This window comes from Oncorhynchus masou, chromosome 27 (genome assembly GCF_036934945.1).
Source record: "Oncorhynchus masou masou isolate Uvic2021 chromosome 27, UVic_Omas_1.1, whole genome shotgun sequence".
NCBI classification, from domain to species: Eukaryota; Metazoa; Chordata; class Actinopteri; order Salmoniformes; family Salmonidae; genus Oncorhynchus; species Oncorhynchus masou.
Window position 1 is genome coordinate 39,970,583 of NC_088238.1, and position 25,248 is coordinate 39,995,830.

The 25,248-nt window shown below is 41.1% G+C and overlaps 2 protein-coding genes and 2 non-coding genes across 5 annotated transcripts; 2 read left to right on the plus strand and 2 right to left on the minus strand.

The window, feature by feature from the left end:
* The first annotated feature begins 225 nt into the window (after nucleotides 1-225).
* Nucleotides 226-297, plus strand: trnaw-cca (transfer RNA tryptophan (anticodon CCA)). Its single transcript has one exon. It is a non-coding gene; the product is annotated as a tRNA-Trp (tRNA).
* Nucleotides 298-997: 700 nt separating this feature from the next.
* LOC135516130 (transmembrane 4 L6 family member 4-like) lies at nucleotides 998-5,101 on the minus strand. Of its 2 annotated transcripts, none has more exons than XM_064940192.1 (5): nucleotides 4,666-5,101; nucleotides 4,142-4,207; nucleotides 3,372-3,523; nucleotides 1,407-1,593; nucleotides 998-1,277 (listed from the first exon to the last, which is right to left on the minus strand). In XM_064940192.1, the coding sequence occupies exons 1-5, from the start codon at nucleotides 4,858-4,860 to the stop codon at nucleotides 1,260-1,262; spliced, it is 618 nt and encodes a 205-aa protein (XP_064796264.1). In that variant the 5' UTR covers nucleotides 4,861-5,101; the 3' UTR covers nucleotides 998-1,259. The 2 variants fall into 2 exon arrangements, with proteins under 2 accessions (XP_064796264.1, XP_064796265.1); XM_064940193.1 differs by having other exon boundaries at nucleotides 998-1,281; nucleotides 4,666-5,072.
* Nucleotides 5,102-10,193: 5,092 nt separating this feature from the next.
* Nucleotides 10,194-10,265, minus strand: trnaw-cca (transfer RNA tryptophan (anticodon CCA)). Its single transcript has one exon. It is a non-coding gene; the product is annotated as a tRNA-Trp (tRNA).
* Nucleotides 10,266-19,681: 9,416 nt separating this feature from the next.
* Nucleotides 19,682-25,018, plus strand: LOC135516131 (mannose-P-dolichol utilization defect 1 protein-like). The gene is made up of 7 exons (XM_064940194.1): nucleotides 19,682-19,961; nucleotides 20,400-20,465; nucleotides 21,632-21,764; nucleotides 21,864-21,949; nucleotides 22,111-22,229; nucleotides 22,553-22,663; nucleotides 23,448-25,018. Exons 1-7 carry the CDS (start codon nucleotides 19,832-19,834, stop codon nucleotides 23,568-23,570), a joined length of 768 nt encoding a protein of 255 aa, XP_064796266.1. The 5' UTR covers nucleotides 19,682-19,831; the 3' UTR covers nucleotides 23,571-25,018.
* Nucleotides 25,019-25,248: the final 230 nt, after the last annotated feature.

Genomic DNA, 25,248 nt, shown 5'->3' on the forward strand with positions numbered 1-25,248 from the left:
GTAATGAAGAATGTACATCCCATTTGAACAATATCGGTATCAAACCGTTTTTAATTTAAACGTGATTGTATATTTTTATATGATTTAGGCTACATTTCGCAAATCGGAAGAACCATTTTGTACAGTTGTAGTTACCAATATAACAAATAACTGTCACAATATAACTATTTTACTACAACTAACAGAGAGAGAAGTATAAACCATACAAAGCTATATTGTTGTGTAGACCTCGTGGCGCAACGGTAGCGCGTCTGACTCCAGATCAGAAGGTTGCGTGTTCAAATCACGTCGGGGTCATGTTATTTTTGCTTAATGGTGCAATAAGCAGATATCGATCCGACATTTCGTCTTTGCAAAAATTCGAATAGATCGCCAGATTACAGTTTGTTTATGTGACAAAATAAGCATGTGCAGATAATCATTTTACCAAACCGTTGTGAAATATATTTTCCATAACCAAAAATATTGTGTTTAAAGCTGGTGTACAAAACCGAAAGTAAAAGATGCACAAAATAAACGTTAGAACGGGAAGTATAGAAATAACGGACATAGAACAGATCTACCGCTTCTTAGACTTGCATTCAATGAAAATGATAGATCTATAACTTCAAATTCTATGTGAATTTCGTCGGTTCGCCCAACAAGTGACTGACAATATTGCAGGTTTGAATGACTAACTTATTTCTTCCTCCATACTGTTTCATCTAGGCTACATTTGTAACGGAATCATTCAATAAATGTAATGCTATGATCATGTAATGAATGATTACGATATATGTATGTTCTGTTGAATAATACCCTTCAACTGTGAGCATATTTACTTACAATTTAATAAAATATTTTCATGAGATACATTTTGACCAGGAAATGTAACAAAAAAAAATACATGTCAAAAAGGAGATAAATAAATAAACATAATTTGTTTTTTTCACCCAGCATTTATTGCAAAATATAACATAAAATATGTATAGAATTATATTGAAACATGAGAATTTACAGAATGTAATATCAATGAACATAACTACTGATTATTACAGTCACTGATGTGTTTTGAACAGCCTAATACCCTAATCCATTATAAGTCTATTATAAATACCCTTTGTAGGCCATAGAGAAGAGACAGTGAATATGTCAACCTTTCTTCAATAACCATTCATTCCTTTTGACAAATGGGCACAGATGGGTTGTGGTCATTTCTTCTTTGTGTTCCTCAAGTGGTCAAGTGGTCGTGGTTGAAAAATGGTCACAGTCGATGGTCATCATGGATCATCATGCTTCTTACTGGCAGGAAATAGAGGTCAATGGTTAGGTGAACAATCAATCCTCTTTCTTTCTTTCCTCCTTCCTTTATTTGTTTATTTCTTTCATCCCCTCACTTACCACTCCCCCCCCCCCCACTATCTCACCTCCCTGCCGCCACAGGTGCCACAGATGCATCCGAACAGTCCGTTGACCATCTGTATTCCACACAGCACCAGCTCCAGACTTGCCACCACCAACAGCGTGGCTAACAACCCAAGGTTAAACTCCACAACACCTTCGGGCTCTATACACTTTGTCCACAGGTCACTGTCGCCCAGGTAATGCCCATTGCTGCAATTATATTAATATTTTGTCAGAAAGTTCTTTACAGTAGCCAGCACTAGTCCCCAAAGACAAAAATAAATATACATACAGTACCAGTCAAAAGTTTGGACAAACCTACTCATTCAGTGGTTTTTCTTTATTTGTACTATTTTCTACATTGTAGAATAATAGCGAGGGCATCAAAACTATGAAATAACACATATGGAATCATGTAGTAACCAAAAAAGTGTTAAACAAATCCAAATCTATTTTATATTTGAGATTCTTCAAAGTAGCCACCCTTTACCTCGATGACAGCTTTGCACACTCTTGGCATTCTCTCAACCAGCTTCACCTGGAATGCGTTATTGTCCTGTTGAAAAACAAATGATAGTCCCACTAAGTGCAAGGCAGATAGGATGGCGTATCGCTGCAGAAGGCTGTGGAAACCATGCTGGTTAAGTGTGCCTTGAATTATAAATAAATCACAGACAGTGTCACCAGCAAAGCACCCCCACACCATCACACCTCCTCCTCCATGCTTCAAAGTGGGAATCACAAATGCAGAGATCATCTGTTCGTCTACTCTGTGTCTCAAAAAGACACGGCAGTTGGAACCAAAAATCTCAAATTTGGACTCATCAGACAAAAGGACAGATTTCCAGCGATTTCTTGGGCCAAGCAAATCCCATCTTCTTATTTGTGTCCTTTAGTAGTGGTTTTTCTGTCGCAATTCAGGCTGTATCACAACCGACCGTGATTGGGAGTCCCATAGGGCAGTTCACAATTGGTCCAGCATTGTCCGGGTTTGGCAGATGTAGGCCGTCTTTGTAAGTAAGAATTTGTTCTTAACTGACTTGCCTAGTTAAATAAAGGTTACATATTTGTATTTTTTATTATTCGACCATAAAGGCCTGATTCACACAGTCTGCTCTGAACAGTTGATGTTGAGATGTGTCTGTTACTTAAACTCTCTGTGAAGCATTTAGTTGGGCTGCAATTTCTGAGGCTGGTATCTCTAATGAACTTATCCTCTGCAGCGGAAGTAACTCTGGGTCTTCCGTTCCTGTGGTGGTCCTCATGAGAGCCAGTTTCATCATAGGGGTTCATAGTTTTTGCGATTGCACTTGAAGAAACTTTCAAAATTCTTGAAATTATCTTGATTGACTGACCTTCAATTCTTAAAGTAACGATGGACCGTAATTTCTCTTTGCTTATTTGAGCTGTTCTTGCCATAATATGAACTTGGTCTTTAACCAAATAGGGCTATATTCTGTATACCACCCCTACCTTGTCACAACACAACTGATTGGCTCAAATTCACAAATTAAGTTTTAACAAGGCACACCTGTTAATTTATATGCATTCCAGGTGAAGGTGGTTGAGAGAATGCCAAGTGTGTGCAAAACTATCATCAAGGCAAATTGTGGCTACTTTGAAAAATCAAAAATCAAAATATTTTGATTTGTTTAACACTTTTTTGTTATTACATGATTCCATATGTGTTATTTCATAGTTTTGATATCTTCATTATTATTCTACAATGTAGAAAATAGTACAAAAATATAAAAACCCTGTAATGAGTAGGTGTGTCCAAACATTTAACTGTTACTGTATATTATCTTTGGAAAATCAGTCTTTGACCTCAATGGGACTACCCGGTAAAAAAAATTGTATTTTATTTTATTTAACCTTTATTTAACAAGGCAGTTAAGAACAAATTCTTATTTACAATGACGACCTACATATAATAAACCTTAAAAATACAATTTAAAACGAGTAATAAAATACATAAATAAACTTACTTGTTCAAGAAAGGTCTCCCCCACCCTGGAACAGATGTTGGTGTTTCAGTAAAGAGGCAGACAGGTCCATTGGACAGGCCCAGGGCAGATGTAGCCAGACTGTACAGTGCTCCAACAACCCCAGCAGCAGCAAACCCAATGGACAGGAACATCTATAGTGTAGCAAGGATAATCCAGAGGTCAGGGATCAGGGTAAGAGAAGGTTGAGTTTTTTGTACATTTCATCTTTGTTGTGTATTTACTACATAGAAAATAAGATTTATTTGGGTTTCTACAAACTTTGCTTAACTAAAGGTTGGGTAAATACAGTGCATTTCTCAGCCAGTTTGATTTATCTTGTAATGTTATGCTTTTGCCAAATTGCTTTATTGTGGAATTACACTAACCATAATGTGAGAGAGTGTTACTTTGTGGGCAGTCATTGGCCATAGATGCCCCGTGAATTATTTCCTGGTATTACTTACACCTGTTTTACCAGCAGGGGGTGGTAAAGTTGAGCAATTTTTTCTTTAACAATTTTTTTACCTTTATTTAACTAGGCAAGTCAGTTAAGATCATATTCTTATTTTCAATGAAGGCCTAGGAACAGTGGGTTAACTGCCTGCTCAGGGGCAGAAAGACAGATTTGTACCTTGTCAGCTCAGGGATTGTGTCAGGTGTTATGGGCTTAAAGTAGGTACAAGTTCTCTTTAACAACTGATATAGGATCAGATATGAATGGTTAAGGTTGGGATTGGGGGGAGCAGTAGTTAGAGTGTAGTTAGACTTACCCCACAGCGGTTGGCACAGCAACCATTGCTGCTAGTCAGGTGGATATGGATTGCTGGAATAAGGCACTGAAGAGAGAGTGAGAGAGTGAGAGAGAGAGAGAGAGAGAGAGAGAATAGGAAAATAAAACATTTGAGAATACTTTTATCACAACTGTTGGTGTGGAGAGGCATATTTAGAAGGAGCATATTTAAAATGTACATATAGTCAGCAACATCAGGGGAATTAACATTTGGGAACTGTTGGTCACAGTAATGTTACATTATTCCACTTCAATTGTTTTTATCTTGGAAATGACCACACAAACCTGTGATGGTGTGACCAATACTCTATAGAATCAGCATGTCTAAACCAGGGTTGGGGTCAATTGCATTTCAGTTCAGTCAATAAGCTGACATTTCTATTCAAATTTGATCAATTTCAATTGAACATTTTCAAACTGACTGGATTGAAATGGAACTGAACTAAAGCCGAGTCTTTTAAACCAATTAAGTCACATAATAGTCTAACTAAACTTTAAACTCACCATAATTCCTCCGCCGATGACACCTCCCATGTATTTGACCTCGTCGGTGATCCGGGCTCCATTTTCTTCTCTGTCCAACTTGGCGTACTTCGACGACCAGTCGGGGAAGAACGCAATGATGTTACAGATGATTGAGACCCCCGCCAGGACGTAGAGCGAGATCGCAATGACCTTAGAGCACTTTCCTGTACACATGTTGCTAGTTGTACAGTTTCTTCAACGTTGAGGGAGGAAAAAAATGTCTCGTTGGTTTCCACGAAAAATGAGATATGGTAGACTTCAGTTATCTCTCTACAGTACCTCTCCCACTGAGAAGAATTCAGAAGGTTGTTTTTTTTTAATGTCAGAGACAACTCCTCCTGTGCTCTCTTCTCAGCTAGCTACAGAATGGCTCTAGAGGTAGATGCGAAGCTGCTTAAATCCTGGTGGTGGTATCTAGGGTGGAGGTTAGCTTGGTAGAGGAGGGGCTAGTTAGGTGATAAAACTAAACTATAGACCACCTCATCATTGACTCCAGTGACCAGGGCCGTGCACCGACCTTTGGAGTGGCAAGTGCTAACATCTGCATTGTAGGCTTACTTAAAAACAGTTGAGTTGAACCCTTCCCTGCCACTGACCATGAGAGACGACATACAACTTAAAAAAGTAGCCTGTGTGCCACTACTCATATTACCGCTAGGTGACAGGTAGCTTCTGCAGCAGCTGGAGGACAAGTGCAGTGCACTCGAGCGTGGGAAAGAAAAAAGGAGAGGAGCGGGGAGGGGAATTTTCCAAGATTAGAATATGAGAGATTACCTAGTTTGATGGGCAATTATTTACAGAAAAGGAAATAAAATATACTACTAGTATAATAAAAAGGTATTATTTAAAAAATACTACCAATTTGAAAGGGCACTTTTTTTAGGGCACTTTTCTCATAGGAAGACGAAAGGTTAGGTGCTCAGGAGCGGTTAGAACCCTATCTGTGAACGTGCCTGCCAGTGACTGCAACACTACATCACCTTTAGTTGGCCTTATTATTGAGTCATAAAACTGGGTTGGGTTTGTCCATCCACATGGAGTCAGGCAGTAGTGGAAAAAGTACTCAATTGTCATGCTTGAGTAAAAGTAAAGATACCTTAAAAGTTGTTAGGGCTATCTGCTGAAAAGGCAGAGCGCGAAATTAAAAAATATTTTTTTGAAATATTTAACTTTCAAACATTCACAAGTGCAATAGACCAAATGAAAGCTTGACTTCTTGTTAATCTACCCATCGTGTCCGATTTAAAAAATGCTTTACAGCGAAAGCACACCATATGATTATCTTAGGTCAGAGCCTAGTCACAAAAAACACATACAGCCATTTTCCAGCCAAAGAGAGTAGTCACAAAAAGTAGAATTAGAGGTAAAAATGAATCACTAACCTTTGATGATCTTCATCAGATGACACTCAAAGGACTTCATGTTACACAATACATGTATGTTTTGTTCGATAAAGTTCATATTTATATCCAAAAATCTCAGTTTACATTGGCGCTTTATGGTCAGTAATGTTGTGCCTCGGAAAACATCTGGCGAATTTTCAGAGCCACATCAATTTACAGAAATACTCATAATATACCTTGATAAGAGACACAAGTATTATGAGACACAAGTACTTCTCCTTAATGCAACCGCTATGTCAGATTTCAAAAAACTTTACGGAAAAAGCACACCATGCAATAATCTGAGTACAGCGCTCAGACAACAAAACAAGCCAAACAGATATCCACCATGTTGTGGAGTCAACAGAAGTCAGAAATAGCATTATAAATATTCACTTACAAAGGTGATCTGATGATCTTCATCAGAATGCACTCCCAGGAATCCCAGTACCACAAGAAATGTTTGATTTGTTTCGATAAAGTCCATAATTTCTGTCCAAATACCTCCTTTTTGTTTGCGAGTTTAGTACACAATCCGAACTCACGACGTGCGGGCAAGTCCTGGCAAAAGTTCAGATGAAAAGTAATATTACAGTTCGTTGAAACATGTCAAACGAAGTATAGAATCAATCTTTAGGATGTTTTTATCATAAATCTTCAATAATGTTTCAACCGGAGAATTCCTTGGTCTGTAGAAATGCAATGGATCGCAAGCTACCTCTCACATGAATGCGCGTGATCAGCTCATGCCACTCTAGCAGACCTCTGGCTCATTCAGCTCCCATTCCCCCCTCCCTCACAGTAGAAGCATCAAACAAGGTTCTAAAGACTGTTGACATCTAGTGGAAGCCTTGGGAAGTGCAATATGACCCCATAGATACTGTGTATTCGATAGGCAATGAGTTGAAAAACTATAAACCTTCAGATTTCCCACTTCCTGGTTGGACTTTTCTCAGGTTTTCGCCTGCCATATGAATTCTGTTATACTCGCAGACATCATTCAAACAGTTTTAGAAACTTCAGGGTGTTTTCTATCCAATACTACTAATAATATGCATACATTAGCATCTGGGCCTGAGTAGCAGGCAGTTTACTCTGGGCACACTTTTCCTCCGAATGTGAAAACAGGTTTTAATAGAAAATTACTTAAGTAAAAGTGAAAGTCACAGTAAAATACTACTTGAGTAAAAGTTGTGGTGGAATATTGACTCAGAAATATAACACATTTACTAGAACTTGTGAATTCAAATTAGACTTTAATACAAGGTAGCAAAGCTGAGCCCTTCCATGTAAAGACTCTTTTACAAACGTAACAGAGCCGAGCCCCTCCATGGAAAAGACTAAGTTCTCATATTACAGAGTCCTGCCTTTATAGTATTCTAACGTATATAGTCCCCTCCCTCTATATGAAAATAGCTTCCCTTGACCTTTCTTTATCATCATTTTTCCATCTCAGTTCTTGCTTGTTAACGCCCACATCTGACAGCTGTGTAGGTTGTAATGGTAGCAGGGCCTTGGTCCTATACGGGTCCTATATGTTCCATTCCTTATATGGCCATTCTGTCTTAGCTCTCCAACGTGGACAGCTAAGATGCTGCTAATAATGTAAATGTAATTGTAGTCATGAGTATTGCTCCGACGTAATACCCCCTTTGGGACTGATTAGTCCCAAACAAAAACACACAAATAAATCAAAGGCAAGGGAGCATCAATCATCAAGCACTGAGCAAACGTCCCCCTATCTGGCCTAACGATTGAGACTCCATAAACTCAAAGAAGACCGGATCAAACACCTCCATAACTATACAATAGATAGAAAGAAGTAAAGGATCCAATCTGTACAAATACAAAGTAAAATAAAACTGAAAATACAATGTAAAAGCATGAGCATGTAATACATAGCCTTGCCTGAGGTTATCTCAGTTATGCAAAACATAAAGAAAATAAGAAAAACCTTTTAATGTCATTCTAAATATGACACTTAAACAAGATCCTTCCTTGCAAACACCTCTGTAACAACAGTGAAATCACAAATGAAAATACCTGTTAAAGGATTAAGGACATGATCCGTGGACACTTGTCACCGGAATTTCCCTATGTTACCTACAAGTTTATGTAAACAAAATTCAGAAGTTCTAACTTCCTTTATCCATTGTCAAAGGTAGAAAGGAAATAGAAAATACATTCCAGAGTAAGTGATTACAAGGTTATACATATCGCAGAGGTCCAGTTTTCAATCAAGCACATTAGAGTCAGGTGTTTTACTAAAAATAGGAAAACCTTGATCACCATAATCATTGCAATCATATCTTCCTCCTGGAGTAACCCCATTTACCTAAAGCTAAATCCAACCAGTCCCAAGCATGGGTTAAATCCTGCTTTGTCCTTAACCTCTTGTCGCAATCCCTTCAGTTTGGGCATAGCTAAAGGAAAAGATCCATCTAGTACAGTGTTATTGGGAATAAAAGTACAACAATCATCTCCAAACATCACACAGACACCACCTTTCTCAGCTAAACGCCAATTTAAAGCTTGTCTATTCTGCTATGTCATTTTGCTAGTCGCCTGTACCTGTTCTCCTAAGGCTGTTCATGTGAAGTCAGTATAGTTAATGAATCTCTGTTGATTATATAATTTATCCATTCTAAGTTTGGGGACCTCGATCAGACACTATATCCTCAGGCACCCCGTAGTGCTGGAAGACGTGCCTCTGCAGCCTGTAGGGCCGTAGGGAGACCAGGCAAAGGGAGGAGACGATTGGACTTAGAGAACCGATCCACAACGACCAGGATCGCGGTGTTACCCTGTGAGGGGGAGATTGGTAAGAAAATCCACCGTCAGGTGCGACCAAAGCCGTTGTGGAACGGGTAAGGGGTGTAGCTTCCCTCTGGGCAGGTGCCTAGGAGCCTTACACTGGGCGCACACCGAGCAGGAGGAAACATAAACCCTAACGTCCTTAGCCACGGTAGGCCACCAGTACCAACCGCTCAAACAGCGCACTGTCCGACCAATCCCAGGATCACCAGAGGAAAGTGATGTGTGGGCCCAATAGATCAACCGGTTACGGACAGCTCCCACACTAACAGCGCCACCAGGCAGGAGGCTGGGAGTATGGGAGTGGGATCCATGGGCCACTCCACTGTGTCATACAGCCGGGACAATGTGTCTGCCTTCACGTTCTGGGAGCCTGGTCTGTAAGAAAGGGTGAACACAAAATGGGTGAAAAACATGGCCCACTTTGCCTGGCGAGGGTTCAGTCTCCTCGCTGCCCGGATGTACTCCAGATTGCGATGGTCAGTCCAGATGAGAAAAGGGTGTTTAGCCCCCTCAAGCCAATGTCTCCACGCCTTTAGAGCCTTTACGACAGCCAGCAGCTCCCGGTCCCCCACGTCATAGTTTCACTCCGCTGGGCTGAGCTTCTTCGAGAAGAAAGCACAGGGGCGGAGCTTCGATGGCGTACCCTGAGAGAGCACGGCTCCTATCCCAGCCTCGGACGCATCCACCTCCACTATGAATACCAAAGAGGGATCCGGATGGGCCAGCACAGGAGCCGAGGTAAACAGAGCCCTCAGGTGACCAAAAACCCTGTCCGCCTCTGCCGACCACTGCAAACTCACCGGGCCCCCCTTCAGCAGTGAGGTAATGAAAACAGCGGATTAACCTCCGGTAGTAATTGGCAAACCCAAGAAACCACTGCACCTCCTTTACCGTGGTGGGAGTCGGCAAATTCAGCGCTTGGGGACGCCATCGAAGCTCCGCCCCTGTGCCTTCTTCTCGAAGAAGCTCAGCCCGGAAATGTCTTTGAAATGTCTTTATTATTTTGTAACTTCTGTGAGTGTAAATCTTACTGTAAATGTGTATTGTTTATTTCACTTTTGTTTATTTTCTACTTCACTTTGTGAAAACCTTTCTACTGAAAACCTGAGCTCTTCAGGCTGTGTAACTGTATTAACATAGTTTGGCAGACCCTATGTATACTCTTTAGTTATTTACCCACAGCCGACAAGCCTGAAGATGTCAGGTTTTCAGTAGAATGACATTTCTACAGTATCTTAACGGTATTCAACCACAAATATGAACATCTCAATAGAATTCGTGGGGAAGTGATTGTCGGTCAAAACAGTTTGACCCCGACGTGATTTGAACACGCAACCTTCTGATCTGGAGTCAGACGCGCTACCGTTGCGCCACGAGGTCCATGCACACAGCATGCATTTGTCACTACGTCTCTCTCGCTCGGTCTCTCGCTCGGTCTGTGTCCCTCCCTCGTCATTAACTTCAAGGGCTTTATTGGCATGGGAAACACAGTTCCAAAATATCAAATCATTTCAAATCTCATATTATGTCTATATACAGTGTTGTAACGACATGCAAATAGTTAAAGTACAAAAGGGAAAATAAATCAACATAAATATGGGTTTTATTTACAATGGTGTTTGTTCTTCACCTGTTGTCCTTTTCTTGTGGAAACAGGTCACAAATCTTGCTGCTGTGATGGCACATTGTGGTATTTCACCCAGTAGATATGGGAGTTTATCTAAATATTTTTTTTTTTTTTTTTTATTCTTTGTGGATCTATGTAATCTGAGGGAAATATGTGTCTCTAATATGGTCATACATTTGACAGGAGGTAAGGAAGTGCAGCTCAGTTTCCATATAATTTTGTGGGCATTGTGCACATATCCTGTCTTCCCTTGAGAGCCAGGTCTGCCTTCGGCTCAATAGCAAGGCTATGTTCACTGAGTCTATACATAGTCAAAACTTTCCTTAATTTTGGGTCAGTCACAGTGGTCAGGTATTCTGCCACAGTGTACTCTCTGTTTAGGGCCAAACAGCATTCTAGTTTGCTCATTATTTGTATCGAAATGCTTGTGCTTCTAGTCCGACAGTGCAGTAATATCTAACAAGTAATCTAACAAATTCACAACGGCTAACTTATACACACAATGTGAGGAGATCGAATAAGAATATGTACATATAAATATATGGATGCGCGATGGCTGTGCGGCATAGGCAAGATGCAATAGATGGTATAAAATACAGTATATATTATTGAGATGAGTAATGTAGGATATGTAACATTATTAAAGTGCCATTATTTAAAGTGACTAGTGATACCATTATTAAATAAATGTATTAAAGTGGCCAATGATTTGAGTCTGTATGTTGGCAGCAGCCTCTCTATGTTAGTAATGGCTGTTTAATAGTCAAATGGCCTTGAGATAGAAGCTGTTTTTCAGTCTCTCGGTACCAGCTTTGATGCACCTGTACTGACCTTGCCTTCTGGATGATAGCGCGGTGATCAGGCAGTGGCTCGGGTGGTTGTTGTCCTTGATGATCTTTTTGCGCTTCCTGTGACATCGGGTGATGTAGGTGTTCTGGAGGGCAGGTAGTTTGCCCCCGGTGATGCATTGTGCAGACCGCACTACCCTCTGGAGAGCCTTGCAGTTGAGGACGGTGATACAGCCCGACAAGATGCACTCAATTGTGCATCTGTAGAAGTTTGTGAGGGTTTTAGGTGACAAGCCAAATGTATTTTGCGCCTTCTCCACCACACTGTCTATGTAGGTGGACCATTTCAGTTTGTCCGTGATGTGTACGCCAAGGAACTTAAAACTTTCCACCTTCTCCACTACTGTCCCGTCAATGTGGATAGGGGGGTGGTCCCGAAGTCCACGATCATCTCCTTTGTTTTGCCCCAGTGTTGAGGATCAACGGGGTGGAGATGTTGTTTCCTACCCTCACCGCCTGGGGGTGGCACGTCAGAAAGTCCAGGACCCAGTTTCACAGGGCGGGGTCGAGACCCAGGGTCTCAAGCTTAATGATGAGTTTGTAGGGTACTATGGTGTTAAATGCTGAGCTGTAGTCAATGAACAGTATTCTTACATAGGTATTCCTCTTGTCCAGATGGGATAGGGCAGTGTGCCGAGTGATGGCGATTGCGTTGTCTATGGACCTATTGGGGCAGTAAGGAAATTGGAGTGGGTCTAGGCTATCAGGTAGGATGGAGGTGAAATGATCCTTGACTAGTCTCTCAAAGCACTTCATGATGTCAGAAGTGAGTGCTACTGGGTGATTGTCATTTAGTTTAGTTACCTTAGCTTTCTTGGGAACAGGAACAAGGGGGGCCATCTTGAAGCATGTGGGGACAGCAGACTGGGATAGGGATTGATTGAATATGTCCGTAAATACACCATACACATAAATACACCTGTTTTAGTTTCTTTCTATAGGAGGGGAGCAACAAGATGGAGTCATGGTCAGATTTACCAAAGGGAGGGCAGGGGAGCCTTGTATGGATGTTAGAGTAGCAGTGGTCCAATGTTTTGCTCGAGCGGGTGCAACTATAAATATGCTGGTAGAATTTGCGTAACCTTGTTTTCAAATGAGCTTTGTTAATATCCCCAGCTATAATAAATGCAGCCTCAGGGTATATGGTTTCCAGTTTACATAGAGTCCAGTGGAGTTCTTTCAGGGCCGCTGCGGTATCTGCTTGGGGGAGGGGGGGGGGGGGGTAATGCGGTGGTTTGTTAGGAATTCTAGGTCAGGTGAACAAAAGGACTTGAGTTCCTGTATGTTGTTATGATTACACCACGAGTCGTTAATCATGAGGCATACACCCCCGCCCTTCTTCTTACCAGCGAGATGTTTGTTTCTGTCGGCGCAACGCATGAAGAAACCCGGTGGCTGTACCGACTCTGACACCCTAACCCGAGTGAGCCATGTTTCCATGAAACAGAGAATGTTACAATCTCTGATGTCTCTCTGGAAGGCTACTCGTGCCCTAATTTTGTCCACCTTGTTGTCTAGAGACTGGATATTGGTGGGTAGTATGCTCTGAAGCGGTGGATGGTGTGCTCGCCTTCTAAGTCTGACCAGGAGGCCGCTCCGTCTGCCTCTCCTGCTGCGACGACGTTGTATTGGGTCGGCCTCTGGGATTAGAACCACGTTAATACTTTGCACATGAACGGCCGCTCATTCTGAAAGAAATTGCAATGTACATATATACGCTTGTATGTCGTTGTTGTCTCCGTTGAAAACACTCAATCATCCTTTGAGATCATCAGAGTCTCTGGTTAACGATCCTAACAGTCACAATGTATTTTGTGGTTGTAGGTGGTTAGAATGGATACTTCAGAGTACCATTCGGAAATGTTCTCATAGAATAAAGGTTTCAGCAGTTGTTGGTTTTCTCGTTCTAGGTTTAAGTAATTTCTAGCTGCAGACTAGTAATTTGTGTCGTCTAGAATTTGCTCTTATTCTGTAGTGATTGATAGTCTCAGGGTTGAACCATTTTCAGCCGTGTAGTCAAAACTACAGCTGTATGGTCTCTGTGGCCTATAGAATTGCAGCCATTCCAACGTGGGGACTCTGTCCCGGAATTCTCTGACTTGTAGCCATTCCAACATGGGGACTCTGTCCCGGTGTTCTCTGACTTAATGTATATTCTGTAGGAAGTGGGTTTTATACTCTGTGGAAGAAGGGGTGGTTTGATGACGCTTATGTGATGTCTGGGCTCACGGGGGTGTGGCCACTGACTAGTTAATCTTTATATGAAAATCCACACTCTCATTTAGAAGGTTAGCATCACGTTACATCTTTTCACAAATAGTTTCATGTTTAATCACATACGTTTCATAATATTTAGATGTAAACCGGACAGATGGGAAATGTACACTTTAAGAGATACAGTTATGTGTGTTTCCTGTCCTCCATGAGATCACCAAATGATCACACTCATCATGACTGTCCGGTAAGTGTCCACAGACCATCCACAAATTCTCAAAGTAGAAACATTGTTTAATTATTCAAACTTTTGATGTCCAAGGGCCCCTCTGTGTTCCACAGTTTACATTCCAATCTCAAACACTACAGAGCATAGGAGCAGCGTATTTTATGACCGACCATAAAACAGTCGACTTCCCTCTTTCCCACTCTATGAGAGAGAGCATGCTGTAGAGTGGACCCCCGTTGTATCCTGATCCTTCAGATCGTCACAGGAGAGTTATGACAACAGGTAACAGTCCAACCAGGATACCAATGAGCTTTATGGCCCATATGGCATAAACATCTCACCCTATCTACCAGCCAATAACTGGTACGTCCTACCAAACACACACCATTCTGCTACTTCTCTCTCTCTCACACACACACACACTAAGTAATAGGTTTGTCATAGGTGTGATACTCAGGTAATAATAATAACCTGGTAATATAATAATATAACCATGACGTGGATGGAAAAAGGTGTTCCTCTGATCTTCTTGATACTACCTCTGCCATATCATTCTCATACTCACACACACACAGTAATCTGAGCCATTGACGTGGATGGAAACAGAAGTGTTCCTTCAATGGGATGATTCGGTTAGAGGTGGTCCAATATTTCATCAGTCTTTACTAATGACATGCAGCTGCCCTTGAGTAAAGCCAGTGTGTCCTATGTGTGGGGATGACTCAACACGATACAAGTCAGCTACTACAGCGAGTGAAATCACTGCAACACTTAACAAAGAGCTGCAATTAGTTTTAGAATGGGTGGCAAGGAATAAGATAGTCCTAAATATTTCAAAAACTAAAAGCATTGTATTTGGGACAAATCATTCACTAAACCCCTACACCTCAACTAAATCTTGTAATAAATCCTGTGGAAATTGAGCAATTTTACGGTGACTAAACTGCTTGGAGTAACCCTGGATTGTAAACTGTCACGGTCAAAACATGTTGATACAAGGGCAGCTAAGATGGAGAGAAGTCTGTCCATAATAAAGCGTTACTCTGCCTTTTCAACAGCTCTATCAACAAGGCAGGTCCTACATACAGGCTCTAGTTTTGTCGCACCTAGACTACCGTTCAGTCGTGTGGTCAGGTGCCACAAAAAGGGACCTTGGAAAATAACAATTGGCTCAGAAGAAGGCAGCACGACTGGCCCTTAAATGTACACAAAGAGCTAACATTAATAATATGTATATATATTTTTCATGGCAGCTAATGGGGATCCTTAATAAATACAAGTACAGTGGCAAGAAAAAGTATGTGAACCCTTTGGAAATACCTATATTTCTGCATAAATTTGTTCATAAAATTGCATCTGAACTTCATTTAGGTCACAACAACAGACAAACACAGTCTGCTTAAACTAATAACACACAAACAATTATACGTTTTCATGTCTTTATTGAACACACTGTGTGAACATTCACAGTGCAGGGTGGGAAAAGTATGTGAACCCTTGGATTTAATAACTGGTTCACCCTCCTTTGGCAGCAATAACCTCAACCAAACGTAGTTTGGCTGTAGTTGCCAAACAGACCTGCACAACGGTCAGGAGGAATTTTGGACCATTCCTCTTCACAAAACTGTTTCAGTTCAGCAATTTTCTTGGGATGTCTGGTGTGAACGGCCCTCTTGAGGTCATGCCAAAGCATCTCAATCGGGTTGAGGTCAGGACTCTGATTGGGCCACTCCAGAAGGTGTATTTTCTTCTGTTGAAGCCATTCTGTTGTTGATTTATTTCTGTGTTTTGGGTCGTTGTCCTGTTGCATCGCTCAACTTCTGTTGAGTTTCAATTGGCGGACAGATAGCCTAACATTCTCTTGCAAAATTTCTTGATAAACTTGGGAACTCATTTTTCCGTCGATGATAGCAAGCTGTGCAGGCCCTGAGGCAGAAAAGCAGCCCCAAACCATGACGCTCCCGTCACCATACTTTACAGTTGGGATGAGGTTTTGATGTTGGTGTGCTCTGCCTTTTTTTCTCCACACATAGTGTTGTGTGTTCTTTCCAAACAACGCAACTTTAGTTTCATCTGTCCACAGAATATTTTGCCAGTAGTGCTGTGGAACATCCAGGTGCTCTTTTACAAACTTCAGACGTGCAGCATTGTTTTTTTGGACAGCTGTAACCCTTTCCAGCTTTGTGCAAGTCAACCATTCTTAATCTTGTGTCTTCTGAGATCTCTTTTGTTCGAGGCATGGTTCACACCATACAGTGCTTCTTGTGAATAGCAAACTTGCATTTTGTGAGTGTTTTTAATAGAGCAGGCAGTTCTAACCAACATCTCCAATCTCGTCTCATTGATTGAACTCCAGGTTAGCTGACTCCTGACTCGAATTTGCTTTTGGAGAAGTCATTAGCCTAGGGGTTCACATACTTAGTCCAACCTATACTATGAATGTTTAAATGATGTATTCAATATAGACAAGAAAATTTCAATAATGTGTGTGTTATTAGTTTAAGCACACTGTGTTTGTCTGTTGTTGTGACTTAGAGGAAGATCAGATCAAATTTGATGACCAGTTTATGCAGAAATCCAGGTCATTCCAAAGGGTTCACATGCTGACCTGTGTGATTTTATTATAGACATTATTACATTAAATTAACAATCAGCCAAGGTAGTCAAGCTTTAACCTTGAACGTGTTTCATTTAAAGGGACTTTGATAAAGAACTACAATCAACATCATAGACAATAGCCCCGGTAACACCTCAGATATGCAGACAGTGTCCCCAAAATGACTGTTCCACAGTGTGAGTGGATTGTCTGACACAGACTCATCTCCGCGCGAGTAGGATAAGGTTTACCTAAAGTACTTCTTCCCCCTCATTGCAATGGTTAGAAAGGTAGGCTGAAGGTTGGCTGTGCAGGTGTATGTGGATAGACTGACACAGATTCAGTCCCCTTATCTAAGGTCAGTTTTGCACCTCAGATATGCAGACAGTGTCCCCAAAATGACTCTTCCACAGTGTGAGTGGATTGTCTGACACAGACTCATCTCCGCGCGGGTAGGATAAGGTTTACCTAAAGTACTTCTTCCCCCTCATTGCAATGGTTAGAAAGGTAGGCTGAAGGTTGGCTGTGCAGGTGTATGTGGATAGTCTGACACAGATTCAGTCCCCTTATCTAAGGTCAGTTTTGCATTTCTTCCCCCACAAGGTTAAAGGAAGGTAAGCCGGTGCTGACTGCTGATCCTAGATCTGTGCATGAAGGAAAACGGCTCTTTCCAAATGGCACCCTATTGTTCTGATCAACAGTAGTGCACTATGTAGGAAATAGGGTATCATTTGGGACACATAGAACTTTATACCAGGAGCGTCCATGTGGCTCCTCCTGGTGGACCCTGATTGGTAACCAATGTCCCGCAATGATGACATCAGAGGTGCATAGCGCCCCCTGTCAGCTGGCCTCCTGAACAACTGGGTCCTCACTCAGCTCACTCAGCTCCCTCCAGCTGTCGTCATCGGCGCAACGCTCAAATAAGTTCCCGGCAACAAGCCCCGTGCCCGTTGTGGTTCCCTTCACCAGAAGGCTCACATCTAGCCCTGTGTGGCTCAGCGTGGGTACTATCGACATCTAGTGGAATGATAAAGGTATTTCAATGAGGTTTAGAGGACTGTACAGTAGGTATGTATACAATCAAAGTGTATTTATTCACAGGATACAACAAATGTAAATAGTTCAGCTAAATGCAAATGATGCACTGTGAACTAGGTTATTGATCAAAGTGCTGGTGAATATGCATGGAAAACCATTGAATATAGTTTTTACACACATACACACACTCGCACAAACTCAAACCACTATTCAATATGATTACTGAAGCACACTCACTACTGTATATGGATACCAGTGGTGGCTGGTAGCACCTTGAAGATGCACTATGCAGAAATCTCACCACTATTTCCAGGTTGCAAAAATAGTTTGCCTAATTTAAGTTTATGTGACAAAACAAGCAAGTATAGTGTAGATGATCGTTGTACCATCTAAACCGCTGTGAAATATCTTTTCAATACCCCAAAATATTTTATTTTCAGCTGTTTGAAGCTGGTGTACAATAGCAAAAGTAAAAGAAGCAAAAACTTGACTTAAAAATGGTTCGCATAGAAATAGCCCACATGGAACAGATCTACTGCTGTTTAGACTTGCGTTCAATGAGAATGACAGATCTATAACTCATATTTCTCCAATAGAAATCCCACATCACACTTGTAGGCGATGTCATGGCAAAGTTGGCTAGCTAAAGCCGCGTTCAAGTGCTAGTCAGAACTAGGAAACTCTGACATTTCCAACTTGCTAACTAGTTGTAGTTATAGAGCCCCACAGTGGAGGTGTCATAATACCCATAAAACCTAGCGGTCAAACAGGGAAACGGTTCCAATCGTTTTTCTACCATTCATTTTCCCCCATAGGGTATTTTAGATAAGCTTAAAATAAGGGCTGTGTTTCATGTAGGCTTACCCTGGTGTGAAGTTTTGATAACCATGTAAATCTCTCTTGGACAAGATTACTTTTATCAATAAATTCTGCTCTATTTACGGTCCTATTCAAAAATGCTAATTAGAATAAAATTAGACATCATGCAAAACTACAAAATCCCGGCAAGCTCCTGCCTATTTATTCATTACTACATTTACCTAAAATTAGATAGTTGATCCAGAGATTCTTACCTTTGCCTCGATTGGCAGTCTCGTCCAGATCATCGTGGTATTTTTAGTACTTTATGATAGCCACATTGGCCGCTAATTAGCATTTAATTTTTTGGGGTGTAAATACATGTATAAAAGTCACCTTGTCCTAGAGAGGTTTACACGGTTATCAAAATGTCAATTCAGGGTAAGCCTACACAAAACACAGCCCTTTTTTAAAAAGTGTTTCTAAAATGCCCTATGGGAAAAATGTATGGCGGAAAAACGATTGGAACCAGTTCCCTGTTTGACTGCTAGGTTTTATGGATATTATGACTCATACTGTGGTAGTACAGTATTTTGTGTTTCAAGAGCTAAAATGCCCTATGGGAAAAATGTATGGCGGAAAAACGATTGGAACCAGTTCCCTGTTTGACTGCTAGGTTTTATGGATATTATGACTCATACTGTGGTAGTACAGTATTTTGTGTTTCAAGAGCTGAATTCTGGGTATTTTCAGGTCTAGATGTTATGTGTTAAAGATGCTATAGTCTCAAAAGTCGACAAACGTGTAAAACTTGGTCAAAACTTGTAATGTGGTGGTCCCATGTTTCATGAGCTAAAATAAAAGAGAATTTAATGTTCTGAAATAAAGCTGAACATGTCCCAGTTCTTCCATGCCCTGCATACTCAGACATGTCACCAATTGAGCATGTTTGGGATGCTCTGGATTGCGTACGCGTACGACAGCGTGTTCCAGTTCCCGCCATTATCCAGCAACTTCACACAGCCATTGAAGAGTGGGACAACATTGCACAGGCCACAATCAACTATGCAAAGGAGATGTGTCGTGCTGCATGAGGCAAATAGTGGTCACACCAAATGGTGGTCACACCAGATACTAACTGTTTTTTCTTTTCCACACCCCTACTTTTTTTTTTTACGTATCTGTGCCCAACAGATGCATATTGGTATTCCCAGTGACGTGAAATCCATACATTAGGGCCTAATTAATGTATTTCAATTGACTGATCTCCATATATGAACTGTAACTTCCCAAAATCCTTGAAATTGTTGCATGTTACGTTTATATTTTTGTTCAGTGTATGTGTAACTGATATATGCAAAGGAATACTACATGTTCGTGTTTTTAAATGTATGTAAATTGTAAAGTATTTTGTCTGTAATGGCTTGTTCGTTATGTGTCGGACCCCAGGAAGACTAGCTCTCGCCATTGGCGTCGGCGAATGGGGAACCTAAATGAAATCAGCTCCGGAACTATTGGCAGTGCATATGTTTCCGTCTAGCCTGAGGGAACAGTTATTATTTGCACACTGCTACGTCACGTCACAGTTCCACAATGGCGAGCCCTGTTATGGAAGAACTTCCAAAGAATTCTGTGTTGGACCCACTGAAGGGGCTCCTGCTCACTTATTTCATGCCAGAATCATGTTACGACGAGTTTTTCCTCAATTTTAACTTTCTGGATGGTAAGTCAAGTTGTTACATAATTGACTGACATTTGATTGCAAGAGCTAACTTAGCTAGTTAACGTTAGCTAGCCAGGGCTTCAACGTTGAATGGATGAGCTAGCTAGGCATCGTTAGCTTGCAAGACTTGCGTTTTTAATCGATATTTCACAATGTAACTTCTATGTTATCTTTTGCGTTTACAGTTACTGGATATAAAGACATATATTGGACGGCATGTACGTAGGGATCGTACCCTCTAAACAGGCTAAAAAGACAGAAGAGGAGCTAACGTTAGTTGGAAGTTTTGTTTTGACAGCGTTCAGAGGCGGGGCTCTCGCATGCCAGTGTTCCTCAATTTCTTGCAGTTCCTCAATAATTCTAGATAGGAGAAGAATGACATATCTATCTGTTCTCTCTGATAATACCCGTTCAATCGACGATTGTTTCTGTCTGCAGTGCCATGTCTAAAGATTGTGCTGAGCAAAGGTCTAGGCATTGGAATCATCCTGGGGTCTGTGATGGGTAAGATTAAGATTCTCTTTCTCCTCTCTCTATCTCGTTCTCTCTATTTCAATTCAAAGGCCTTTATTGACATGGGAAACATATGTTTACATTGCCAAAGCAAATGAAGTAGATAATAAACAAAAGTGAAATAAACAATAAAACATGAACAGTAAACATTCCACTCACTCTCAATCTTTATCTCTCTCTCTCCCTATGTGTGCAAAGCATAACTCCCTGCCCCTCGCTTATATACAGGTAACTGCCAAAATAAAGGAAACACTTGAGTAAATGATACAAAGTACTGTACAGGTGTGGATCCTGCGTTAAAGGCCTCAGACTGTTAAAAATCCATCACTAGCACATTAGAGGCTGCTGCCTATATACAAAGACTTGACATCAATAGCCACTTTAATAAATGGAACACTACTCACTTTAATAAAGTTAACCTATTTTTGCATTTACTCGTCTCATTTGTATATACTGTATTATATTCATCTGTATTTTAGTGTATGCAGCTTATATATTCTTAATTCAATTCCTGTACTTAGATGTGTATGTTGTTGTGAAATTGTTAGATATTACTGCACTGACGGAGCTAGAAACACAAGCATTTCGCTACACCCACAATAACATCTGCTAAACATGTGTATGTGACCAATAACATTTGATTTGATTAAGAAATTTACATCCCATCATGCATAGGGTCATGAATAAAAATGCCCAGTTGGCCATTATTTTGGCTACCGTGGCTAGAAGAAGATATGGCAATGACTTTTAAAGAGGGATCTCAAAGGAGCATAAGGGGTTTAAAGTGTGTGTGTGTGTGTGTGTGTGTGTGTCAGTCACCAGATGTCAACGGAATTGATTCTGGAGCAGTGCCTAAGACGGCGTTTTCCACCACCATCAAATAAACACAAAATTATGGAATTTCTTGTGGAAGAATGGTGCCGCATCCCTCCAATAGATTTCTAGACACTTGTAGAATCTATGAAAGGTGCATTGAAGCTCTTCTGGGTGCTCATGGGGGCCCAAATCCCTATTAAGACACTATGTTGGTGTTTCCTTTTTTTGGGCAGTTACCTGTCGATGGAAAGATATTTACAATAGAATTCGATCCATCAAGCACACGTTCAGATAATACATAACCCATATCTCGCTCTCTCCCACTCTCTCTCTCCCCACAGTAAAGCTGCCCCAGATCCTGAAGCTGATGGGGGCTAAGAGTGCAGATGGTCTAAGCTTCAACTCTGTCTTGCTGGAGCTGCTGGCTATTACCGGCACCATGGCCTATAGCATTGCTAACAGCTTCCCCTTCAGGTACTGTGGTAGAGTTGTACACACACACACGGAGACATGCACAGACAGTCACACACACAGACACGCACAAGGTAACATATTTGGCGTTTTCTCTTTCAGTGCCTGGGGTGAGGCCCTCTTCCTCATGTTACAGACAGTAGCCATCGGGTTCCTCATTATGCATTATGGAGGCAACACATTCAAAGGTAAGACACACACACACACACACCTACCTGACGATAAGAGTTGACACTCACTACTAACACTTCCTTTTGAGCTTACAATGTACGACTTTACATTAGCATACAACTAGCTGCCCTCACAAGCAGTGGTTGGCGTTCTAATTCTGTGTGTCTGCTCCCTCTAGGTGTGCTGTTCCTGGTGGTGTACTTTGTTCTGGTAGCTCTGCTGCTCTCCCCTGTAACGCCAATGCCTGTGGTCATGGCCATGCAGGCATCCAACATGCCTGCAATCATCATTGGCAGGGTACGTGGCACATTAATAGATTCTCTAACATGTATAACATAATCAACGTGTTAAATTGTAACAACGTTATAATGTTGTTCGAGCACCACATTGTACAATAAATGTGTTTTAATATATTTAATATTTATTTTTAATATTTTCATGTTATCCTCTTAATAATTGTGCTTTAAATAGTTCAACTGTAAAAATGTGCCCCAAAATAAATCAATAATAAAGTTGATTTGTATTATAAAATGTGTTTTATAGGAGTTATCCTTAGTTAACAAAATAATGTTATCATTGTATTAATCTGTGATCATGTTTATTTCTCCCTGTGATTGCAGCTTATTCAGGTAGTGACTAACTATCGTAATGGACACACAGGTCAGCTGTCTGCCATCACTGTGTTTATGCTGTTCGCTGGCTCCTTGGCTCGCATATTCACCTCAATACAGGTATATGTGTGTGTACAGTGAATGTATATTGAGTATACCAAACATTAGGAAAATCTGCCTAATATTGAGTTGCAGCCCTCAATTGGTCGGGGCATGGACTCCACAAGGTGTCAAAAGTGTTCAACAGAGATGCTGGCCCATGTTGACTCCAATGCTTCCCACAGTTGTATCAAGTTGGCTGGATGTACTTTGGGCGGTGGAACATTCTTAATACACACGGGAAACTGTTGAGTGTGAAAACCCAGCAGCATTTCTTGACACAAACCAGTGTGCCTGACACAAATATTTTGTCTTTCCCATTCACTCTCTGAATTGCAAGCATACGCAATCCATGTCTGAATTGTCTCTAGTCTTAAAAATCCTTCTTTAACCTGTCTCCTTCCCTTCATTGACACTGATTTGAAGTTGATTTGACAAGTGACATCAATAAGGGATCATAGCTTTCACCTGGTCAATCTGTCATGGAAAAAGCAGCTGTTCTTGATGTTTTGTGTACTTAATGTTTTGTTACTTGTACAAGCAGACACTCTAATCCTGAATGACTTAGTCGGTATGTGCAGCTGTGTGTGAGTAAAATGTGTTACTGTGTATAAATTGTGTGTACTGTATGTGAGAGTGTGGATGCGTCATAAACGGCACACTATTCCCTATATAGTAGGTAATTAGAGCGTCTGCTAAATGACACCTGAAGGGTGCCATTTGAGGCAGTCTGTGTGTGATCCTGTCCTAATCCAACATGCCAATAATTTCTACTTTTCACTTCCTGGTTTCTCTCTACCAACAGGAAACTGGTGACTCCCTGATGGCCCTGACCTATGTCATATCCTCTTCCTGTAACGGCCTTATCGCTGCCCAGCTCCTGTACTACTGGAACAGCAGCCCGGCACGGAAGAAGAAGACAGAGTAGATAGACGGGTGCACATGAAATTAGTTGCCTCTAAATTGGCACTCTATTTCCAATATAGTGCACTACTTTTGACCAGGACCCATAAGGCTGTGGTCAAAAGCAGTGCACTATATTGGGAATAGCGTGCCATTTTGGGATGCATTAGAGGGAATATACAGACAGGGTGCAGCTCAAATGGCCCCCTATTCCATATGTAGTGCACTGCTGACCAGGGCCATGGACTCTAATGGTACACTATGTGAAATTGGGTGTCATTTGAGATTTGCACCAATTCACATCTAGCAATTCATACACTCTGCACTCCCCTACTGTAAGCTTAGCTCTGGACCAAACATTCTATTCCCACCACCCAAACCAAGGAACTCTCTCCTCTACCTGACTTCAATGATACTGTGACTACAGCCCAGTTAGACTAGCTCACAGAGAAATCATTAGTTTTGCCTCCGTGTTTTAGCTCAGGGAAGGGAAGGCTTGACACGCTTATTTCTCCATCCTGAACACTGATTCTACTAAACGCCACAGAAGTGCCGATACGGTGTAGGGTGAAGTTGCCGCTTGATGCTGATCCTGAGTTAGTTTAGCATTTTTCCCACTTATGGTTAAGGTTAGGATTCTGGGAGGGGAAGCTGATCCTATATCTGTACCTAGGGGAAACTTCAACCCAGAGCTGTCAAAACACCCACTACGGTCAGTTGTTTTTGTCGTACTCCTAAATCTCTATGCCTCCCTAACAATGCACTACATTGTTCCAGTTATATTACACGGGTTGTCCTCGGACCATAATCTAGAATGAAAACGCATTCCAGAACACAACCAGGAAGGTAACTATTCTAGCTATAGTCAAGGGGTCAAGCAATAGAGGTTTACTGTGAAATTCTCTGTCAGTATGTTGAAGTTAAATGTTCGAATTGTTGAAGTTGTTGAAGCTTTGTTGACTGAGTGTAATCTAAAGCAGCCTGGTCTCAGATCCTTTAATGCTTGTGCCAACTTCATTGCTGTACTTGGTAAACAATGTTTGGCGTGACAAGAGTTGCAAGGATTTGGCATTATTGCACAAACAGACTGGCACACAGGCTAGATCAAAATAACAACTGAACCAAATGGTTATCAGTCCAAATTATGTTTGTCTGTGTTTCTTTGTGCATATAAATGCTGTATTTGTTTAATGATAAATCACATATTTTATTGAATTCAATGAATGAGTCCACAATACTAAATAATTAATTCCAATTTGATTCAGTTTAACCTGGGAGCAGAAATTTGGGGTCGTTATGGTTTTATGTTGAAGTCCAATTTCTCTGTTTTAGTTTTAGTTTACTTGTTGAGATTCAACTTCTCATGTTAAGATGCTGCTTGTATGCGTCACATGCGAGTGCTACAGTTCTGAACATGGTAAGAGTTTATTTGAATGCAAAAATGTAATAAAATATGTTTTGTTTTTGTTGGGACTGCTCAGGTGTCTGTAGTTTTCTCTTGTGTTTTCAGAACTCCAGTCCAATAGAGCCTGTGGGTTGTGCAGGCTTTCATTCCAACCCTGCAGTAACATCCCTGATTTAGCAAGTTATATGATATAATGAAATAAAACTCAACTCAATTATTTTCATTCGGTTTCTTGTTTAAGGAAGGGCTGGAACAAAAGCCTGCATACCCATTGTTCCAAAATGATTGGGTGTCATTC

Excerpts from the sequence above, each read along its gene's own strand:
- LOC135516130 (XM_064940192.1), bottom strand. The coding sequence starts at position 4,860 with ATGTGTACAGGAAAGTGCTCTAAGGTCATTGCGATCTCGCTCTACGTC. Across the intron at positions 4,208-4,665 it reads TCATCGGCGGAGGAATTATG|TGCCTTATTCCAGCAATCCA; the intron begins GTGAGTTTAAAG and ends CTCTCTCTTCAG. Across the intron at positions 3,524-4,141 it reads GCTGTGCCAACCGCTGTGGG|ATGTTCCTGTCCATTGGGTT; the intron begins GTAAGTCTAACT and ends GCTACACTATAG.
- LOC135516131 (XM_064940194.1), top strand. The coding sequence starts at position 19,832 with ATGGCGAGCCCTGTTATGGAAGAACTTCCAAAGAATTCTGTGTTGGAC. Across the intron at positions 20,466-21,631 it reads CATCCTGGGGTCTGTGATGG|TAAAGCTGCCCCAGATCCTG; the intron begins GTAAGATTAAGA and ends CTCTCCCCACAG. Across the intron at positions 21,950-22,110 it reads TGGAGGCAACACATTCAAAG|GTGTGCTGTTCCTGGTGGTG; the intron begins GTAAGACACACA and ends TGCTCCCTCTAG.